This window comes from Somniosus microcephalus, chromosome 6, assembly GCF_052327205.1.
Source record: "Somniosus microcephalus isolate GS21.2 chromosome 6, FLI_Smic_1.0, whole genome shotgun sequence".
In the NCBI taxonomy this organism is placed as follows: domain Eukaryota; kingdom Metazoa; phylum Chordata; class Chondrichthyes; order Squaliformes; family Somniosidae; genus Somniosus; species Somniosus microcephalus.
The window spans coordinates 260,396,272-260,416,336 of NC_140992.1; the positions used below are offsets into that span (position 1 = coordinate 260,396,272).

The window sequence follows — 20,065 nt, forward strand, 5'->3', positions numbered from 1 at the left end:
GTGAGCTGATCGAAGCTTTCAAGATATTAAGGGGAACATGTTGGGTAGATAGAGAGAAATATTTCCGCTGGTTGGGGAGTCTAGGACTAGGGGGCATAGAGCCAGACCTGTCAGGAGTGAAGTTAGGAAACACTTCTACACACAAAGGGTGGTAGAAGTTTGCGGAAGAGAGTTCCAAACGGCAACTGATGCTAGATCAATTATTAATTTTAAATTGAAGATTGATAGCTTTCAGTTAACCAAAGGTGTTAAGGGATATGGGCCAAAGGTGGGTATATGGAGTTAGGGTCGCAGATCAGCCATGATCTCATTGAGTGGCGGAGCAGGCTCGAGGGGCTGAATGGCCTCCTCCTGTTCCGATGTCATTCTGACTCAGGCTGTATATCACGGTTTCTTCATCGTCACTGGGTCAATATCCTGGAAATCCCTACTTAACACCAGTGTGGGACCACCATGAGTCCAAGGACTTCAGGGGTTCAAGGAGATGGCCCACCACCAGCCTCTCAGGGCGACTAGGGATGGGCAATAAATGCGTCACCCACATCCCCAGGACAAATGAAAGAATTTGGTTTGATCAATTTGGTGAAAATTTGCATGTTGAAGTGTTGGGAGTGGCCAGCCAAGGGATTTAGACCCCTGGATGGACACAAATACCCAATTCCTCCCATTTTATTCCTTCCAATTTCATTCCCTGGTCTCTTGATGGCGCTGGCTGTTGCTGGAGTATGGTCCCATAGGTTAGGGGCATTCTTCAGGTATGACCCCCCCAGCTATTCGAATGTCCGTCAAATCCCTCCCTCACTCCACATCCAGCCGGAGTGATCAGATGCAAGAACCACGGCTACTTCCGCCCCCCCCAAACCCAGGGGCACTGAGGCCAACTGTTGTATCCCAAACTACCCCCGCCCCAGGCTGCGATTAGCAAATTCTGCACACAATGACAGTAGAACCTGGGTCCTGAGCATTCAGGGCATTTATCAACTCAGCTGCCATGGGATTTTGATAAGGAAACACTCCAAATACTGGAGTGACAAATTAATGCTCACAAAGAGATGTTCATGAATTCATGGTTGGAGATACGTTTCAATTCTCAAAAGAAGCCTAGCATGTTTTGAGACCTCATTCAGTGATACTCCAACAATCTGACAAAGATTTCTGTTATCACTCGTTTGATAAAAATCTAATCATCAAGGTTCCATAGCTCCTTGTCTCCATTACACGGAGTCATGTTCATGTTACTGTGGTCAATTCCATCGGGTGGGCAGCGGTCCCTTTAAGGATTGCTGGCTGGTTAAGCTGTTCAACGCAATGGGCGGAGCAGGTTCTGACTATTGGACTATCGGCCCCTGAAAATTGCATCAGGGTCCCAATGACGTCATTGGACCCCCAATTTGCATGGGCTAATGAGGCGGCCAATTGGTGCTCGTCTGAGCCGCCCATTTCAAGGACCTCACCAACAGCCCGGATGATGGCGGTAGGCTTTGCGCCCCAATTTTCCCTTGCTCTACCGCCCCCGTTTCCACCGGGAATGAAAATCGGCCCTGGGGAAGTTGACAATCCATTGTACACGAGTGAATTTTTATAAAGTGTTTCTTCTCACTTACCGACATACTGAGGGAAAGCTGTTCTGCAGTCAGGCTAAGGTTATAGTGAAAGGTTTCCAGGCGCCTGCACTGGGCTTGGAGGACCTGCCGCTCCACATTTTGTTCTGAAATGAAATGATAATCTTTGTGTTATTTTAGTTCTTAGAACTTAAACTCATCATCGAATTGTAGCTGCTCTAATACAATGGAATTAATGCTTCAGTCTCAGAACTCTCACAACAACAGAAGAAACAGTCAAGGACGATACAAGGCCATTTGGCCCTTGAAGTTCATTCCTTCCAGTCCCTTTGAAGAAAACTTTTCTTCTGATGAGGATGCAAGGTTTGATTTCTTGACACAATCCTGCGAGTGTCCCCTCAGGTTTACCTCCCTCCATGCTGAGGGCACCAACTCATGCTGGGGTATTGGATGTCCTCTGAGACCTCATCCTGCTGGGATATTGGTTGCCCTCTGAGACCTCATCCTGCTGGGGTATTGGATGCCCTCTGAGACCTCATCCTGCTGGGGTATTGGATGCCCTCTGAGACCTCATCCTGCTGGGGTATTGGATGCCCCGAGACCTCATCCTGCTGGGGTATTGGATGCCCCCTGAGACCTCATCCTACTGGGGTATTGGTTGCTCTCTCAGACCTCATCCGCTAGGGTACTGGATGTCCTCTGATATCTCATGCAAGTGGCCATTCTTGATATATGACAATGAGTGTCGAGAGAGTGTTCCAACATGGGGTTACTGTAGCTGAGTCTATTCTTGTTCTCACTTGATGCCCTCACGTAAGCACAGTATAGTGATCAGGAGTTGGAACCCTGGCTGATTTTTTCTGATCCACTGCACCACCACCCAGAGTGAGATGAGCTAACTTAGAACAGGCCAGGAATTGCACCTGAGCTCTTCCTGCTCTGTATGGCTCAGTACCACACCAAGCAGTGCGTTTACCAACTGAGCCATCACGACAGCAACCACTGCACTCTCAGTTTATGATGCTAGTAAAGCAGCTGATGATCACCAACTCTCTCCCCCAAACACCTGATTCTATTAAGAAACTTTTTCGAATGTTGTGCAATGGATTTACAAAAGGTAAATCATGCTCGACTAATCTACTGGAATTTTTTGAGGATGTAACTGATAAAATAGATAAGGGAGAACCAGTGGATGTGGTGTATTTGGACTTTCAGAAGGCTTTTGATAAGGTCCCGCATAAGAGATTAGCATGTAAAGTTAAGGCACATGGGATTGGGGGCAAGGTATTGACTTGGATAGCGAACTGGTTGGCAGACAGAAAGCAAAGAGTTGGAATAAACGGGTCTTTTTCCGAGTGGCAAGCAGTGACTAGTGGGATACCGCAGGGATCGGTCCTTGGGCCCCAGCTATTCACAGTATATATTAATGATCTAGACAAGGGAACTAGATGTAATATCTCCAAATTTGCAGACAACACAAAGCTGGGTGGGCGTGTGTGCTGTGAGGAGGATGCCGAGAAACTCCAGGATGATTTGGACAGGTTGGGTGATTGGGCAAAAGCATGGCAGATGCAGTATAACGTGGATAAATGCGAGGTTATCCACTTTGGTGGCAAAAACAGGAAGGCAGATTATTATCTGAATGGCAATAGATTGGGAGAAGGGGAAGTGCAACGAGACCTGGGTGTCCTTGTGCACCAGTCGCTGAAGGTAAGCATGCAGGTGCAGCAGGCAAATGGCATGTTGGCCTTCGTAGTGAGAGGGTTTGAGTACAGGAACAAGGATGTCTTGCTGCAGTTGTACAGGGCCTTGGTGAGACCACATCTTGAGTATTGTGTGCAGTTTTGGTCGCCTTATCTGAGGAAGGATGTTCTTGCCATGGAAGGAGTTCAGCAAAGATTCACCAGGCTGATACCTGGGATGGCAGGATTGACGTATGAGGAGAGATTGGGTCAATTGGGCTTGTACTCGCTGGAGTTTAGAAGAATGAGAGGGGGTCTCATTGAAACTTATAAAATTCTGACAGGACTGGACAGACTAGATGCAGGAAGGATGTTCTTGATGGTCGGGGAGTCCAGAACCAGGGGTCACAGTCTAAGGATAAGGGGTAGGCCATTTAGGACAGAAATGAGGAGGAATTTCTTCACCCAGAGAGTGGTGAACCTGTGGAATTCTCTACCACAGAAGGCAGTAGAGGTCAATACATTAAATATATTCAAGAAGGAGTTGGATATATTTCTTGAGGCTAAAGGGATCAAGGGGAAAGCAGGGACCGGATACTGAATTTGGATGATCAGCCATGATCGCATTGAATGGCGGAGCAGGCTCGAGGGGCTGAATGGCCTACTCCTGCTCCTATCTTCTATGTTTCTATGCAATGATTTTAAGGTGGAGAATAGCAATTCATTGTAATGGCTCTATAATGATGCTACGTAAGAATCACCACCCCGACTAAAACACTGGGTAAAAGAACAGATCAAATATCAGTTTTCAGCATAAATATTAATCCACCAGCAACTAAATATTATTTCAACAGCATCTCCCAGCCCATAATCTCTACCACTAAGAAGTACAAGAGCTGCACTATGATGAGAAAACCGTGATCACCCACCATCCTGTCTTGGACGTATTATCACCTTTCCTCCATCGTTGCTGGGTCAATACTTTGGAACACCCTACCCAAGACCATTGGGACAGCAGCACCAGCACATGGACTGCAGCGGTTCAAGGAGAAAGCCCACCACCACCTTCTCAGGGCAACTTGGGGTGGGCAATAAAATGCCAGCCTTGCCAGTGTCGCCCACTTCCTGAGAACTCATTTTTCTAAAAAATGATTCAAGTCTGGCAGCAGTCTTGTTAATTGCTTTTCAAAAACCTTATTGAGCTATTGTGCCTTTGATTAAACCTGCACTGTGGCTACTGCACGCCACAGAACACAACCAAGTGTTGGTTGCGAAAACCAGTGATCCGCAACATTCACTCCAAGGAGGGAGTTCTAAACTGACCTCGGAAGGAAACGCAAATGGGAATGTTTGATGGGATTGATTCATTCACAAACCACCTCAATGATGATTTAGTCACTGAGGACACTGGCAGCAGATGTGACTATATTTGGTCTGCTGATGTAACTGAAAAGGTGTCAGCTTGGCTCAGTTGGCAGCACTCTCGCTTCTGAGTCAGAGGGTTGGGAAGTCAAGCCCCGCTCCAGGACTTGAGCACATAATCGAGGCTGGCATTCCCCAGTGAAGTTCTGAGGAGTGCTCTATTGTTGGACCTGTGGATGAGATGTTGAATCGAGATCCAGCTGCCTGTTCTGACGGCCGTTGGACGATCCCATGACGCTCTTACATAGAAACATAGAAGATAGGAGCAGGAGTAGGCCATTCGGCCCCTCGAGCCTGTTCCGCCATTTAATGAGATCATGGCTGATCATCCAAATTCAGTACCCTGTCCCTGCTTTCTCCCCATATCCCTTGATCCCTTTAGCCTTAAGAAATATATCTAACTCCTTCTTGAATATATTTAATAAGTTGGCCTCAACTGCCTTGTGTGGTAGAGAATTCCACAGGTTCACCACTCTCTGGGTGAAGAAATTCCTCCTCATCTCAGTCCTAAATGGCTTATCCCTTATCTTCACAGAAGAGCAAGGAGATCTCCTGGTGTACTGGTAACATTCCTCCACTAATGCACACCACCTTGCTGTGGTTAAATGGCTGTTTTTGTTAGCCTACATAACAGTCACTGCACATCACACTCATTCAGTGTTTGTGAGAAGGTGGTAAGCGGCTAGATCAATGCAGATTATTATTTGTCATTCTGGGCTTGAATGTTGAGTGATTTGTTCTAAAACTTTACAGTTTCTTCTCTTTTAAAGCAGCAAAGTTGATTTCCCCGGTGCAGAGTCCAGGCCGACACTCCAATGCGGTTCTGAGATAATGCTGCATTATTGGAGGTGACAGCCTTTGGGTGAGATATTAAACCCAAGCTCCCTGGTTTCTTTGGAGCAATCTCCTAATGAGGGCTGGGAATCATGGTTATAGCAGTAGGAGCCCTAACGCTGTTTGAGGAGTGAGGGTGAGGAAGGGAGAGTATTGTGGTTCATTCTACCTTACCGAAATGTGTGATTCTTGCCCACTCTGCGGTGGGCTCGACAAACTACACGACGCCGCAAGTTACTGGCACAGATACCGACTGCTCCACGTACCTTCGACATATTCTTGGTAAGCCTCAAAGACAGCTTCAATGCCCTGCCATTTCGAATGGAAAGGTCTCGATTCCTCCTCTTCCTCGTCATCTTCGTTGTCGGTGTCCTCCTCCCGCTCGCACATGACCCCTTTCCTGGTCTGTGTGGCAATGTGCTGGCCGTTCTGATGTGTAAACAGTGTTCTGGTGGAGGAGTGCATCTCTGGAATGTTGTAGCGGACAGAGGAGTCCAGCTTGTGGTTTTGCTCCGCGGTTAGTGTCGCTGTGGTACCTGAAGAGAAAGGAACATTGGAAAAAAATTCAACATTTCGAAAGGACACGATGATACGTTGGGTATGGGAAGAAAGGAGGTGCCATCAATGGGTAAAAGGTTTGGGAGAATATCTAGAGAATGCCCACTTGGATGACCTGCTATACAATCTGACTCATGTTGGGGTACAGGTCAGCAGGTCATCTAAGTAGTCAGAAGGTTGTGGGTTCAAGTCCCACTCCAGAGATTTGAGCACATAAAGCTAGGCTGACGCTCCAGTGCACTGCTGAGGGAGTGCCGCACTGTCGGAGGTGCCGTCTTTGAGACGTTAAACCGAGGCCCCGTCTGTTTTCTCAGGCGGATGTAAAAGATCCCATGGCACTATTTCGAAGAAGAGCAGGGGAGTTATCCCTGGTGTCCTGGCCAATATTTATCTCTCAATCAACATCACTAAAACAGATTGCTGTTTGTGGGAGCTTGCTGTGCGATTGGCTGCCACGTTTCCTACATTACAACAGTGACTACACTTCAGAAAGTACTTCATTGGCTGTAAAGTGCTTTGGGACATCCTGAGGTTGTGAAAGATGCTATATAAATGCAAGTCTTTCTTTTCTTTATCTATTTGACCATGGTGGGCACTTTCCAGCATGTGCCTGAATGGAGAATGATTAGGAGTTTCTCCATTCTCAGACCCATAGGCACTGAAGCTAACTGGAGTGCCACTACCAATCAGCGAACTCCATACAGACCAGGGATTGAAACGGGGATCTTCCTGGGATGCATTTGCACACTGGGACAGCAGAGGTTCTCGGGTGACCAGCTGTTAATGAATTGCGCCTCGTTAAAGTCAGTTTCGCAGTGAAACTCCATTCTCTCGACCTATTTCTGTACCTTTTTGTTACCTCCGATTGGCTTCCTTTATTCAATGTTCTGTCACTACCTTTGCTCGTCTGTTTTATAAGGCCACTTGACATTCAGGATGCTTAATGCCATAAATCTGGCTGGTTAAAAGAACCATGGTAAAACCCTTCGCTGCTATACTTCGCCCGTGTGAATCTAGGTCTGAATTTCAGCCAGACGAGTAAGCACAAACGAATAAAAAATGTAAACAGATAATCATTTGCAATTACTGCAGGGAGACGTGTTCATAATTTCCTTTTGCTGAAAAGGCGGCTTGTTTAATTGGATGCTTTGCAAGGGAGCACGAGCCTGGATCAGGTTCAAACCCAGCGGGGCTTTAGCATCCTGGTGTCTGTGGTATTCTGCAAGAAACTGTTGCTGCATCACATTCATTTTATAGGAAAACAGCAATCTATCTAAAAAGCATGTGCAGCACTCGCAACCTGGCTCCGCTCGCCCTCCCCAACAAACAACTCGTCAATCGATGAGGTTGTGTAGCTCATTCACCAGAAGGACATAAGGATGGAGCAGAAGGACTTGCATTTATATAGCGCCTTTCACGACCTCAGGATGTCCCAAAGAGCTTTACAGCCAATGAAGTACTTTGGAAGCACAGTCACTGTTGTAATGTAGGAAACGCAGCAGCCAATTTTGCACACAGCAAGGTCCCACAAACAGCAATGAAATAAATCACCAAATCATCTGTTTCTAGGTGTTGGTTGGAGGATAAATATTGGCCAGGACACCGGGAGATCACCCCTGCTCTTCTTCGATCTTTTACGTCCGCCTCTCATCCAAAACAGGGCAGCTCCAACAGTGCAGCGCTCCCTCAGTACCACACTAGGGGTGTCAGCCTAGATTCAGTGCTCAAGTCTCAGGGGTGGGGCTTGAACCCACGACCTTCTGACTCAGAGGTGAGAGTGCTACCAACTGAGCCACTGGCTGACGCCTTTATGAATACGGTGAGGCCAAAGGGCCCAGCTCCCCCCCCCCCCACCCCCCGATGGCTTTAACAGGCACATGCACTGGCCTCTGTGGTTCTCAGCTATACAGAACGCAAGGCCCCAGCTTCAATGGCCGCTCTGTGCCGAGTTAACTGATCTCGGCTGGGCCACTTACAATGGGCTTCAGTGTCCTTGCGTTGCGGATTGGGGAGGGGGAAATTCAATCAGGAATCCTGCTCCCAATTGGACAGGTTGGGCGATTGGGCAGATGCAGTATAATGTGGATAAATGCGAGGTTATCCACTTTGGTGGCAAAAACAGGAAGGCAGATTATTATCTGAACGGCAATAGGTTGGGAAAAGGGGAAGTGCAACGAGACCTGGGTGTCCTTGTGCACCAGTCGCTGAAGGTAAGCATGCAGGTGCAGCAGGTGGTTAAGAAGGCAAATGGTATGTTGGCCTTCATAGCGAGAGGATTCGAGTACAGGAGCAAGGATGTCTTGCTGCAGTTGTACAGGGCTGTGGTGAGACCACACCTTGCGTATTGTGCGCAGTTTTGGTCGCCTTATCTGAGGAAGGATGTTCTTGCCATGGAGGGAGTGCAGCAAAGATTCACCAGACTGATACCTGGGATGGCTGGAATGACGTAGGGAGAGAGATTGGGTCGATTAGACTTATATTCGCTAGAGTTTAGAAGAATGAGAGGGGGTCTCATTGAAACTTATAAAATTCTAACAGGACTAGACAGACTAGATGCAGGAAGGCTGTTCCCGATGACGGGGGAGTCCAGAACCAGGGGTCACAGTCTAAGGATAAGGGGTAAGCCATTTAGGACAGAAATGAGGAGGAATTTCTTCACCCAGAGAGTGGTGAACCTGTGGAATTCTCTACCACAGAAGACAGTTGAGGCCAATTCATTAAATATATTCAAGAAGGAGTTAGATATATTTCTTAAGGCTAAGGGGATCAAGGGATATGGGGAGAAAGCAGGGACAGGGTACTGAATTTGGATGATCAGCCATGATCGCATTGAATGGCGGAGCAGGCTCGAGGGGCCGAATGGCCTACTCCTGCTCCTATCTTCTATGTTTCTATGTTATCCAATGACTCCTGGTGGAAAGTGTAGGGACTGCTGTGGTACTCATAGTTGAATAGTCCATCAACACTTCCAGTCTAGGATTGCTACAGGAAAGATGGCCACATGGATGACATAACAGCGGGCACCATGCCCCATCATGCATTAGCACCGGGGGTGGGTATCAGGAGGTGGGAAGAATAAAATAAAACAAGTTGTAATCTTCCTCTGGAAATGGAAGTGAACATCAAACTTCAACGTAAGCAACATAAAACTATTTGCTCGGAATGTCTGAGGCTCCAGAAACATTGGCCCTGAAATTGCCGTTTCTGCGACAGCTTAGTTGTATTCCCTTTGTAAGGCCCCGCAAGTTTCGGATTACCGCATGCGCGAAATCAGGAACTTGCGATCTGTCTGGCTGCGCCATGACAGATCATCCGAACCGCCTGAAAACTGAGTATTGCTGGCGCGGAGTGGGGCTATTAGCCCAACAACTGCCCACGCAACTTTTACAGCTGGTAAAAGCAGGCTTAGGGCCTGCTTGCTTCAGCGTAAGGGTATAAAACATTTAAAAATCCAAAATTATGCACATACACTTTAAATGAGTTTATGCAACTACCAGCCCGGATTACAGTCTTTATGGTGTTTAAATTTATCACAAAATTAAATTTTTTATTGAAGTTGGTGCAATGGAGGAACTTATGAAAATTGCAATTCTGTACATTGTATAATTATTTGGGGTTTAAAGGCTTAGAATATAAGAGCAGGGAGGTTATGCTTGAACTGTATAAAACACTAGTTAGGCCGCAGCTAGATTACTGCGTACAGTTCTGGTCACCACATTACAGGAAGGATGTGATTGCACTACAGAGGGTACAGAGGAGATTTACAAGGATGTTGCCAGGACTGGGGAATTTTAGCTATGAGGAAAGATTGGATAGGCTGGGGTTGTTTTCTTTGGCACAGAGGAGGCTGAGGGGAGATTTAATTGAGGTGTATAAAGTTATGAGGGGCTGAGACAGATTGGACAGGAAGGACCTATTTCCCCTAGCAGAGAGGTCAATAACCAGGGGGCATAGATTTAAAGTAACTGGTAGAAGGATTAGAGGGGAGTTGAGGAGAACTATTTTCACCCAGAGGGTGGTGGGGGTCTGGAACTCACTGCCTGAAAGGGTGGGAGAGGCAGAAACCCTCACCACATTTTAAAAATGCTTGGATATACACTTGAAGTGCCGTAACCTACAGGGCTACGGACCAAGAGCTGGAAAGTGGGATTAGGGTGGAGAGCTCTTTGTTGGCCGGCACGGACACGATGGGCCGAATGGCCTCCCCTTGTGCCGTAAATTTCTATGATTCCATTGCCTATCATTAGGGGATTCCCTTGGTAAATGATTGCAATGAATTCTCCTTTGTTATTGGAGGACCGGGCCCACGTGATCCCAGGGACGCTTCCGCACCGCCTGTGTCCCTGGGATCCGTGGGCCATTACGCTGCCCTCCGCCTCGAGGCCTGAGACCGCAACTCTACGCAGCCCGGCCGCCAGCAGGTACTTTTGTAATTGTTTCGCGGGCGGGAGGCGTACTCCGGAGGTGCGCCGCCGACTGCAAGTTCTAGGCCATTATATTTGATAATTCTTTAAGTTAATAGTTGGTTTTCTAAAGATCCTAAAGGGGTAAATTTCTCAGTACGTGCTGGTGATAGGGACCCTCGCGAGCTGGTCTGCGTATTGGAAGATGGCGGACACACTGCCTGGGATTCGCCATTTATTGACTTCACTGGAGCAGGCGAGGTTCCCTGTCCCCAGTGCGCACCTGGGAAAACTACCCCCTAAATGAGATCTTCACAGATTCACTGCTCTTTATTCATACAGTATCTCAGCTCCCCCCCCCCCCGCCTTATTATAGGAAATCTCTCTTAACCGGCAAAATTCAGAAGTTCAGGTAAGTTTTACTATATATTAGTGGCCGTGTAACCGGGGTTCCTGCACCTGTGGCCGTGCAACCGGGGTTCCTGCACCTGTGGCCGCGCAACAGGGACTCCTGGATCTGTGGCCGTGTAACTGGGGCTCCTGCACATGTGGCCGTGTACGGGGCTCTCGTACAATGGTAAGTATACCTCTCTGTAATCCGGACTTTTTGATCAACCGGCACCACGCTGGTCCCGGATAAAAAAGAGTTTCCTGTATTACTCAGCAGTCCTGTAAGTACCAGGAGTCCCAGAGCAGTCCCCACACTTGCCAGAGACAGCACTTGAGCAAGATAGCAGCTGGAGCTGGTACTGAGGGAAACAATTTCAGGTGGCGAATAACGGATGTCGCACAGGCAGCTTATAGTACGATGGTTCAAGTGGATGTTAAAAATCCCATGGCACTAACTGAAAATATTCTCTCTCAACCAACATCACCAAACTACAGACTGCTGTTTGTGGGACATTACTGGTGCAGAATGACTGCATTTCAAAATGTAATTCATTGCATGAAGTGCTTCTGGATGTTTTGCTGTATGAGTTTAAGTATTATTTACTACGATTATATACCAGTACATTAAGCGTTATTGGATTAATTGAATTTTTTTGTGTGTGTTGCTAAATATGCCTCATGGTGATACTATCAGTGACAGATTAGCAGTGCTGTGCACCATCTTCTAGGCTGTAGACTTATCTAAGGCAGTAAAAAGTTGGCGATGCACAATTAGCTGCTGTAATTTCCTTCAGCAGAGCAAGGCCGCATTTTAATCGCTCCCATTTACCTTTATGCTTCTGTAACGCTCGTTGCGTGGACTGCAGCACGGACTCGTGAAACTGCTGGGCAAAGTCCTCGGCCATGAACACTTCCCAAGGCTTGCTTTTTTCGCTCACGCTGTGCACAGCAGCAGCAGCAGCAGCAGGATTGTCCTTCTGCAGGGCGCCCGCGGCGTTGCTGAGCACGCTCACCGTTCTCCTCCCAGCGTGCCCTTCGTGCGGCCTGCTTTTGTCGCTGAGCAGGGCTGGCTCCTTTGGCCTCGCGGCCAGCTCCGAGAGTTTAGGCGGCTCCGGTCTAACCGGCTCGGCGGTCTTCCGGAGTTCTGGCAGTGACGGGACGGCGGGGCTGGCAGTTGGCGGCCTGTCGGAGTCGGCGGCTGAATGCGCGTGCGATGAATCGGCTGCGTCGGGAACAAAAGAAAAGGCGCACAAAATTTCAAAATGGCCGCTTTTCAAAGAAACGCTCTTTAGCGTCCTCGGATTCTGCTCAAAGTATTTCCATTTTTTTTTTTACAAACCAGTTTCCTCCTCTCCCGCCTGAAGCTGCCGACTGGTGCTGTGGTATGGTTCCGCTGGGAACAGCAGCTCTCCCCGGTATCTCACACCCAAGTGCCTGGCCCACGAGTACTGGGCAGCCGTGCAGATGGCTTCGTAGCCGAGCCTGATCCAGTCTCCACCAGACGTTCACACGAGCTCGTTCCACCGTGGTTAGCCAGTCCTAGCTCAGCAGAGATTGGAAGCTGAACCGAAGACCTTTTGGTCTTTATGGTTTCGGATTACACTGGGCAGTGGCTTCACCCATAGACAAGCAGGTGAGTGGAAAAGGGAGTTTCTATCATTGAACCTGGTGTCCATACACAGATACCGCCACCAGAGGTCACTGATCCTCTGAACCTGGGCTGATTTTAACTCTTCCCTGGGATGGAGGTACTGGGAGACTATTGTACTGCATCCTGGCCAAGATCAGTAGACTCAGCACAGACCAGGATTTAACCTGGGAGTCCCTGATCTGCATAGCTCAGTACCACACAAGAGATCTAATCAGCAACTACCGGGCCACCTTACATGAACCTAGGGGTTTGAACAGTCAACAGCCATCACTCCCATTCACAGCTACAGCAACAGGCAAAGCCCAAAAAATAAACATCCACTTCAGCACATCACGTCCGCCTAAACTGGGGTTCGCACGTGACATGATGTGGCATTGGAGCGTTTCTCCACTTCTGTAAGTTGGAGGTGCGCCAGCATTAACCATCGAACTGAGATACTCGAAACTCCCATGGCTACAGGTCACTGCAATATTGCTCCTGAAATGGAAACACTCCGAACCCCAAAGTTCTGAGCACACCAACGTTAACCCGCCACCCCCCGCCCCCACACCCTCCCAATCCGAGATGTTCTCAATGTCACTGCTACGGTGCCCCAACATTAGCCCCGTAAACCAAGACGTTTCAAATCCCATGGCTCCAGGGCAACCCTACATTATTCCTGAAACGGACACGCTCTGAACCTCACAATCACCAGACATCCCAGCACCAAGATGCTTCAAAGCCCACAAATACCGGGCACCCCAGAATTTATCCAGCAAGGCAGCACGGTGGCATAGTGGTTAGCACTGTTGCCTCACAGCGCCAGGGACCCGGGTTCGAATCCGGCCTCGGGTGACTGTCTGTGTGGAGTTTGCACATTCTCCCTGTGTTTGCGTGGGTTTCCTCCGGGTGCTCCGGTTTCCTCCCACAGTCCAAAGATGTGCGGGTTAGGTTGATTGGCTATGATAAATTGACCCGTAGTGTTAGGGGGATTAAATACGTGGGGTTACGGGGATAGGGTGGGATATGTGTTGGTGTAGGGGTTACGGGGATAGGGTGGGATATGTGTTGGTGTAGGGGTTACGGGGATAGGGTGGGATATGTGTTGGTGTAGGGGTTACGGGGATCGGGTGGGATATGTGTCGGTGCAGGCGCGATGGGCCGAAATGGCCTCTATCTGCACTGTGGGGTTTCTGTGATTTCTGTGAACTGCCAGCCCCGTAACCGCTGGTTGCCCCGCCGTTAACTCGGGGCCAAGTTTAAAACGGCACTGCGATTGAGTTGTGAGGTTTTTGCTTTGCAGTTCATGAAAATTCACTGATAACACTTAATAACGTCTTCAGATTATAAGGCAGAGAAAAGTTAAGTGGAAAAAAAGGAATTCTATTCCGAAAAGCATAATTTTCCATCTGGCTCATCAGCAAAATAAGTTTTTGAGGGGAACAAATGGGGCTGATTTTTCTCCTGGGCCCCAGGCGGAATGGGTTGCAGCGGGCGGGGGAACGGGACGGACGGGTGAAGACTGACCCTGTCTGTGCCCCGTCCCCAAGCTGGTTTCCTGGGGTCAGGCTCATTAGCATAATTGTAGCAGGTGCCATTGGGAAGGGAGGGAAATCGCTCAGAGAGGGATAAATGGAGAGAAACAGAGAGGGAGAGCGAGAGAAGAAATATACAGAAAGAGAAATAAGGATGGACATTGAAAGAGAGAGATAAAAAGAATGCGTGAAGGGGGCTAGCTGTCTCTGGGCTGTTGAGTAGTAGGTATTTCCCCACCCCTACATTTTGCAGGGATTGGAGAATTGAATTGACCCAACTCCCTTTGGGACACGGAGGGGACACTCTGATCTCTGAGCGTGCTGTATGGCGAGAATCTGTTGTGCAAATGACAGGAAATATGTTGATAAATATTGCCGTCATTCGCAAGTCATTATAACAGGCCCGGCCACACATACTGGACACCTAACATCACACCCGGCAGGAAATCTCAGAAAGTGGGAGTTGGCGGAATGGTTTCTTGACCGGTTTTCTGCCCTGCCCCCCTGATAGTACACCGGGAGTCACCGTAACTCCAGAGGAAAGTCAGCACCGAAGTGTATTTGCAGCTAAACCCAAGTGATCACAACAATTCAGATTAAAACCAGGAGCTTCTCACAGACTAGTTACAAAAGAACCTCTTGAAGAGGTCAATACTCACCAGTCTGAGACGAGCTGGGACTGCTGCACGATGGAGGAGAGAGATATTTAAAAGATGCTTCTGAAGGCTGTGTCTTCTGTTTTATGGACTGGATCATTTCTGTCAGGGTCTCCTTTTCTGTGAGAGAGAGATGGAGAGATAGATAAGCACTGATAAATAACAGGGTTAACACTGAGCTTTAAAGAAGCAGACAACTGAACAGAGAAATAAGACTGTGCGCGATGCGCGGACTCTACTGAGCCAGGTGCGTTGGTGTTGAGATGGGGCCAGTGGCCAGGGTGCAGGTTTAGGCCCACTCAGCACTAAGCTCCCGACCTCAGTCCGACTGAGATCCGTTAAAGAGCGGATCCTGGCCTATTACGGCTGGAGACCAGATGGGTGATTTTGACAACTACGCACACACACACACACACACACAAAAAAAAATCCAATATAAATGGCGGAGGGAGGGGGGTTAATATGTTCTGATTTTTGCCAGAAGATTCTTTTCAGATTTTAAATGACAATACTTCCATTTATATAGTGCTGTTGTCACGTCATTGAAATGGCTCAAAGTGCTGCAGACAATGAATTACTTTTGGAGGGTAAGGTCTCTTGTCAACCTGGGCTCAGTGGGAGCACTCTCGCCACTGAGTGGAGGGAGCAAAGGTTAGCAGAGTGGGTAAAACACCTGGGATGGAGAATTAACGGGGGGGGGGGGGGGGGGGGGGGGGGGGGGGGAACACGAACTGTTATGGCAGCCAAACGGGTATGAGCCTTGGGGTTAGGTATTAGCCGTGCTTCAGTTGGTAGAACTCGCACCTCCAAGTCAGAAGGTCGTGGGTTCACGTCCCACCTCAAGAGACTTGAGCACATAACCTAGGCTGGTGCTCCAGTGCAATACTGAGGGAGTGCTGCACTGTCAGAGGTGCCGACTTTCGGATGAGATGGTAAACCCTACCCTCACAGGTGGACGTTAAAGATCCCAAGCCTTCCTGCTCCCAATTGCTATCCAGGGACCCGCTGGAAAGTGTGCCGGGGCAGATGGGAGGGGAGGGCAGGACTGAGCTCTGGCCAATGCTCCCTTTAAGCCCTGCGGCCCCGCAGCGATCTGCAGGTCCCGCGCAGCCGGCTCAACGGTGTTCTAATGGCAAAAAACGCGCATGCGCGATAATTTGAATGGGCTGAGCAGCCCCTTAAAGGGCCCACGCCCACCTCCACCACGTAGGGTCAAATCGTCTGCGGACACTGGTAAGGCTCAAATGTAAAGAGTGGGTGAGATACCAGACGGGTGACAATGTGGGTGAGATACCAGACGGGTGACAATGTGGGTGAGATACCAGACGGGTGACAATGTGGGTGAGATACCAGACGGGTGACAATGTGGGTGAGATACCAGACGGGTGACAATCTGGGTGAGATACCAGACGGGTGACAATGTGGGTGAGATACCAGACAGTCACTAGAACACATGGAACGGAGCCCCTCACTTTCAGAAAGGAAGGATTAGGGGAGAACTTCAGAGGGAATAAATGGATGGGGGAGTAAAGAGTAATAAAATGATCCCGTCAGCAAATAAACACACACAGCTCCAACTGGAGACCTAGTGACCGCTGTTCTCTGGAGCTGCTCATTATTAAGAAACAAGTGTTACCCTTTCTTTTCTCTGGGAGTATGTGCGCGAGGCTAAAAGATGTCAGAAATCTCTTCTTCTCCGCGAGGTCGGGAGTGCTGTTCATTTCATCGGCGCTGTACTTGCTGGCGGCCGGGAGCCGCGGCGAGGGCGCGTGGCGCTTGTTGGGGACCGGTGGCGGCGAGGGGCTCCGCTCCATCAGCATCCGCCGCCTCTTGCGTCGCTTCTGCTTGAGCACCTCCTCCCTGCGGGCTTGGGTCGTCAGGCTGAACACTCCCAGAAAATCCAGTTTCTGAAACGGCAAAGTCGGGTCGAGATTAACTGGGCAGCCTCGAGCGTAAAGGGGCAAGAGCTGAGACAGAGCGTGCACACTTTTCAAAATGAGATGCAGCAGGACTGATCGCAAGCTCCTCTCCTGCTTCTCATTTCATTTACATTTCCTGGCTGTTAGCTCACCTTTAGCGTCCTATGACTTTCAAAAGGGAACTGGGTAAATACTTGAAGGGGAGAACCTCTGCAAGGCTATGGGGAAAAGAGCAGGGGAGTGGGCCGAATTGGAGAGCTCGTTCAGAGAGCGGCACAAGCATGATGGGCCAAATGGCCTCCTTTTGTGCTGTAAGATTCCATGAAAAGCTCCCCCGACCCTACATCTTTCTGCCATTCTAGCCTCGGAGTATAGGACAGTCTCCCTTTTCCATTCGGATATTCGAATCAGTTATTTTCATTATATGTATTTGGTTGGTAGAGATTTTTGTACCCAGGTCTTTATGCATCTACCGTCGGGAGACCTTGTTACACAGAATACCACCTAGGCCCAAGTCCAAAACTGGAGAGGTGTAGTCGGGGGCAAGGGACAGGGGTCAAAGCTCAAGTTCTGATCCATAAATATATAAGGCAGTCACTAACAAATCCAATAGGGAATTCAGGAGAAACGTCTTTCTCCAGAGAGTGGTGAGAAGGTGGAATTCGCCAGCACAGGGAGTAGTTGAGGTTAATAGGATTGATGCATTTAAGGGAAACTAGATAAACACATGAGGGAGAGAGGAATAGAAGGATATGCTGACAGGGTGAGATGACGAGTGGGAGGAGGCTCGTGTGGAGTGTGGACCTGTTGACCTGTTTCTGTGCTGTAAATACGATGTCATTTCATGTATTTAAAAACCTTAATAATGAACATCTCAAATCGTCACAAAATAGAAGTGGAAAGAATGGATTTTGGGTATCAGGTTTGCAGTTTCAAAATTTTCAACGGCCCATTCAAAAATCAGCCTGGTTTCATTCAAAAGCAGAGGAGCCAATCCTACTGCAGTGAAAAGGCAGGTAGGGGCCACTAAGCTGCAGAACCCCATTTCCTAATGTACTTCGCACTCCACTAACAGGTCAATACTAGGTAAGATTCCCTTTCCCCACACTCCTGTGTGTAATGAATGGATGTCCTTCGTGGGGATTCATTTATCCCCTCCCCTGTTCTATTAGATCCAATGCTCCCATAGTCCTGTTCTATTTCCCAAAGCTTTCTCGATGTTGCCCGTGGGATTGTACAGCGATGTTGCCCGTGGGATTGTACAGAAGTCGCCATACCGGTGAATGGGGTTGACAGCAGTTCTTCTGACAAGTTCCCAAGATACACCCAGGCTTAACGGAGTTCTCGTCCTGACCAGCAGAGTGGATCATTGAACCTCTGGGTGCGGCGTGGCAGACATTCTGATAGGAAGCAGCCAATGCACGGGCACACAATGGCCCCGGGGGGGGAGGTGGGGGGGGGGGTGGTGGAGGTGCCAGGTAATCGAGCGAGTGGCAGGCACAACAAAAGCTCGCACAGAAAGTGCTGACAGCGTCATGAGACCATACAAAATGGCCGCCAGAACCAAGGCCTTTGGGAGTTGAACTCTCAAAGATGTGGTTTATTGGCGGTTACATTAGGAGTTATTTTGTTATAACTTTCTGGAGTTGGTTTGCCGAACATTGATTATCACGGTCATTTTTGCTTTTGGCGTGCCTTCTGTTTTGTGTCTTTGATTTTCTTGATAGCCCTCACTTCCGCACCACCGATTTTGCTTGCAGCTTCCCTTTACATGTAAGCAGTGGCTCTCGAAGAGCGGCTGATTTGCAGTCGGTCCCACCCCACTCCCATTAGCTCTCTGTCAAACAGGCTCGAATCCTGTCCCACCCACCCTGTGCCGGGAATGAGATTTCTAACTTCACACCCTTCAAATCCTGTTGATTTCAGGAAAAGGGGGGATAAAAGAGGAGCAAGGAAGACAATATTAAAAGGGAACAAGCACGACTACTTGGTAACTTCATTTTTGACTTGAGGGAATAGCGGAGACGAGAGTAACACTCGGAAAGGTGATGTTATTTTTTGGGGGAGTCTTCCCAAAACTATGGGGGAAAAATTCAGTTGCTTTGCGCCCCCTGTTAGCGCCTTAAGAGGGCGCTAATGGGACGCAAAGCAACTAGCGGCGCCGCCAACGTCTCCTGTGAATTTCAGCATGAGGTTAGCGGCGGTGCTAACCGTTAATGCCCCATGGCGATGACATCATTGGCGTGCGCAGCACCCCGCCCGCGATCTTCGGTAGCGCCCCCTGACTTACCGCCGGATGCTATGTCCGACGGGGTCAGGGGGGGCCTACCTGCGGCCGGGGCGGCGTTATTTAAAGGCGAGGTGCCGGGTGCCTGCCAGCACCTGCCTCCGCTGCCGTCCCCGGCTTCCTGACCCGCCCCCCCGCGGTGTGCCGGCTGTGCTCCCGGGTCTTGAGTGCCGGGCTCTTTTGCCGGCACTCCGATCCCCGGGGGCCCAGCTGTGCCCCGGGTCTCGCTGCGCAAGGCCCCTCCCCTTTAAGAAGGGGAGGAAAGCCTGCAATACCGTGGCATTGCGGCACGTAGCACCGCGATATTCCCTCGCAGCGCCCCAAGAGGGAGCCAGGGCGCTTCCAGTAGCGCCCCGCTTCCCTTTTGGGGCGCTACCACTCAATGGCGGCCGCGCGACGCTAATTTTTCCGGGGCGCGACTCAATTTCTCCCCCTATACTTTTAACAGAACAGACTTGAATAGACACTCTGCTGATTGTGTCAAATTCAGCAAATGCCCGCTGATCATCAGCGCAGCTCCATCTTGTACACGCCGGCTGTGCTATTGCTGAGCCAGTTCCACTGTTGCCAGTGAAGTCAACGAGACGGCACTGCAGTCTCCAGAGGGTTTGAGACCCACCCAAAGAGGTGGTTTCTGCCGCAGTCTCTGGAGGAAGCCCCGTCCCCTGGCTGCCAGTGTGACGAGGGGCTCGGCCTGCTCCCACGGGCCTACCGAGTTCTTGCTGGCCTGTAGAGAGCCCCACCTCCTCCCCTTGCTCCGGGGACGGAAAAACAACAGCCACGAATCACAACTGGAAAACAACCCTGCACGAGCAGGCGTGGCTGTCCTGCTGCCGTTCAGTAAATCGTGGAGCGCGTCCCGTGGGATAAAGGGGGTGTGTTCCCCAGCACCAGCAACCATTTTCTGAAGCAATTCAGCAATCCAAAATGGGCCAATTGAAGCTCCTCAGCTAGTCGCTGTGTAGCTGAATTAAAGCTGCTAAATTGGTGAATTCATGGGTAGAAGAACTAATGATCCTGTTCAGTGGTTTCATTGTAAGCATCAGGGGGGGAAATGAAGAAATGTATTGAGATGATAATGTAATTAAATGAAGATTGATTGACTCAGGACAAATTTAAATCATTTTTACACCTAATTCAGGTCAGTAAGTTGGCATTTAGCATTGTTCTGTCAATGAGTGAAGCCC

General features: G+C 49.3%; 1 protein-coding gene across 3 annotated transcripts in view; it reads right to left on the reverse strand.

Annotated features, from left to right (window-relative positions):
* gse1b (Gse1 coiled-coil protein b) overlaps nucleotides 1–20,065 on the reverse strand; it is a 692,985-nt gene that overhangs the window by 7,162 nt on the left and 665,758 nt on the right. For all 3 annotated transcript variants that reach the window (XM_085991808.1, XM_085991807.1, XM_085991809.1), the window contains 5 exons: nucleotides 16,309–16,579; nucleotides 14,676–14,792; nucleotides 11,681–12,073; nucleotides 5,767–6,036; nucleotides 1,605–1,708 (listed from right to left, as the gene is read on the reverse strand). In XM_085991808.1, the coding sequence (XP_085847934.1) occupies nucleotides 1,605–1,708; nucleotides 5,767–6,036; nucleotides 11,681–12,073; nucleotides 14,676–14,792; nucleotides 16,309–16,579 (1,155 nt within the window). The remainder of the gene's footprint in view (nucleotides 1–1,604; nucleotides 1,709–5,766; nucleotides 6,037–11,680; nucleotides 12,074–14,675; nucleotides 14,793–16,308; nucleotides 16,580–20,065) is intronic.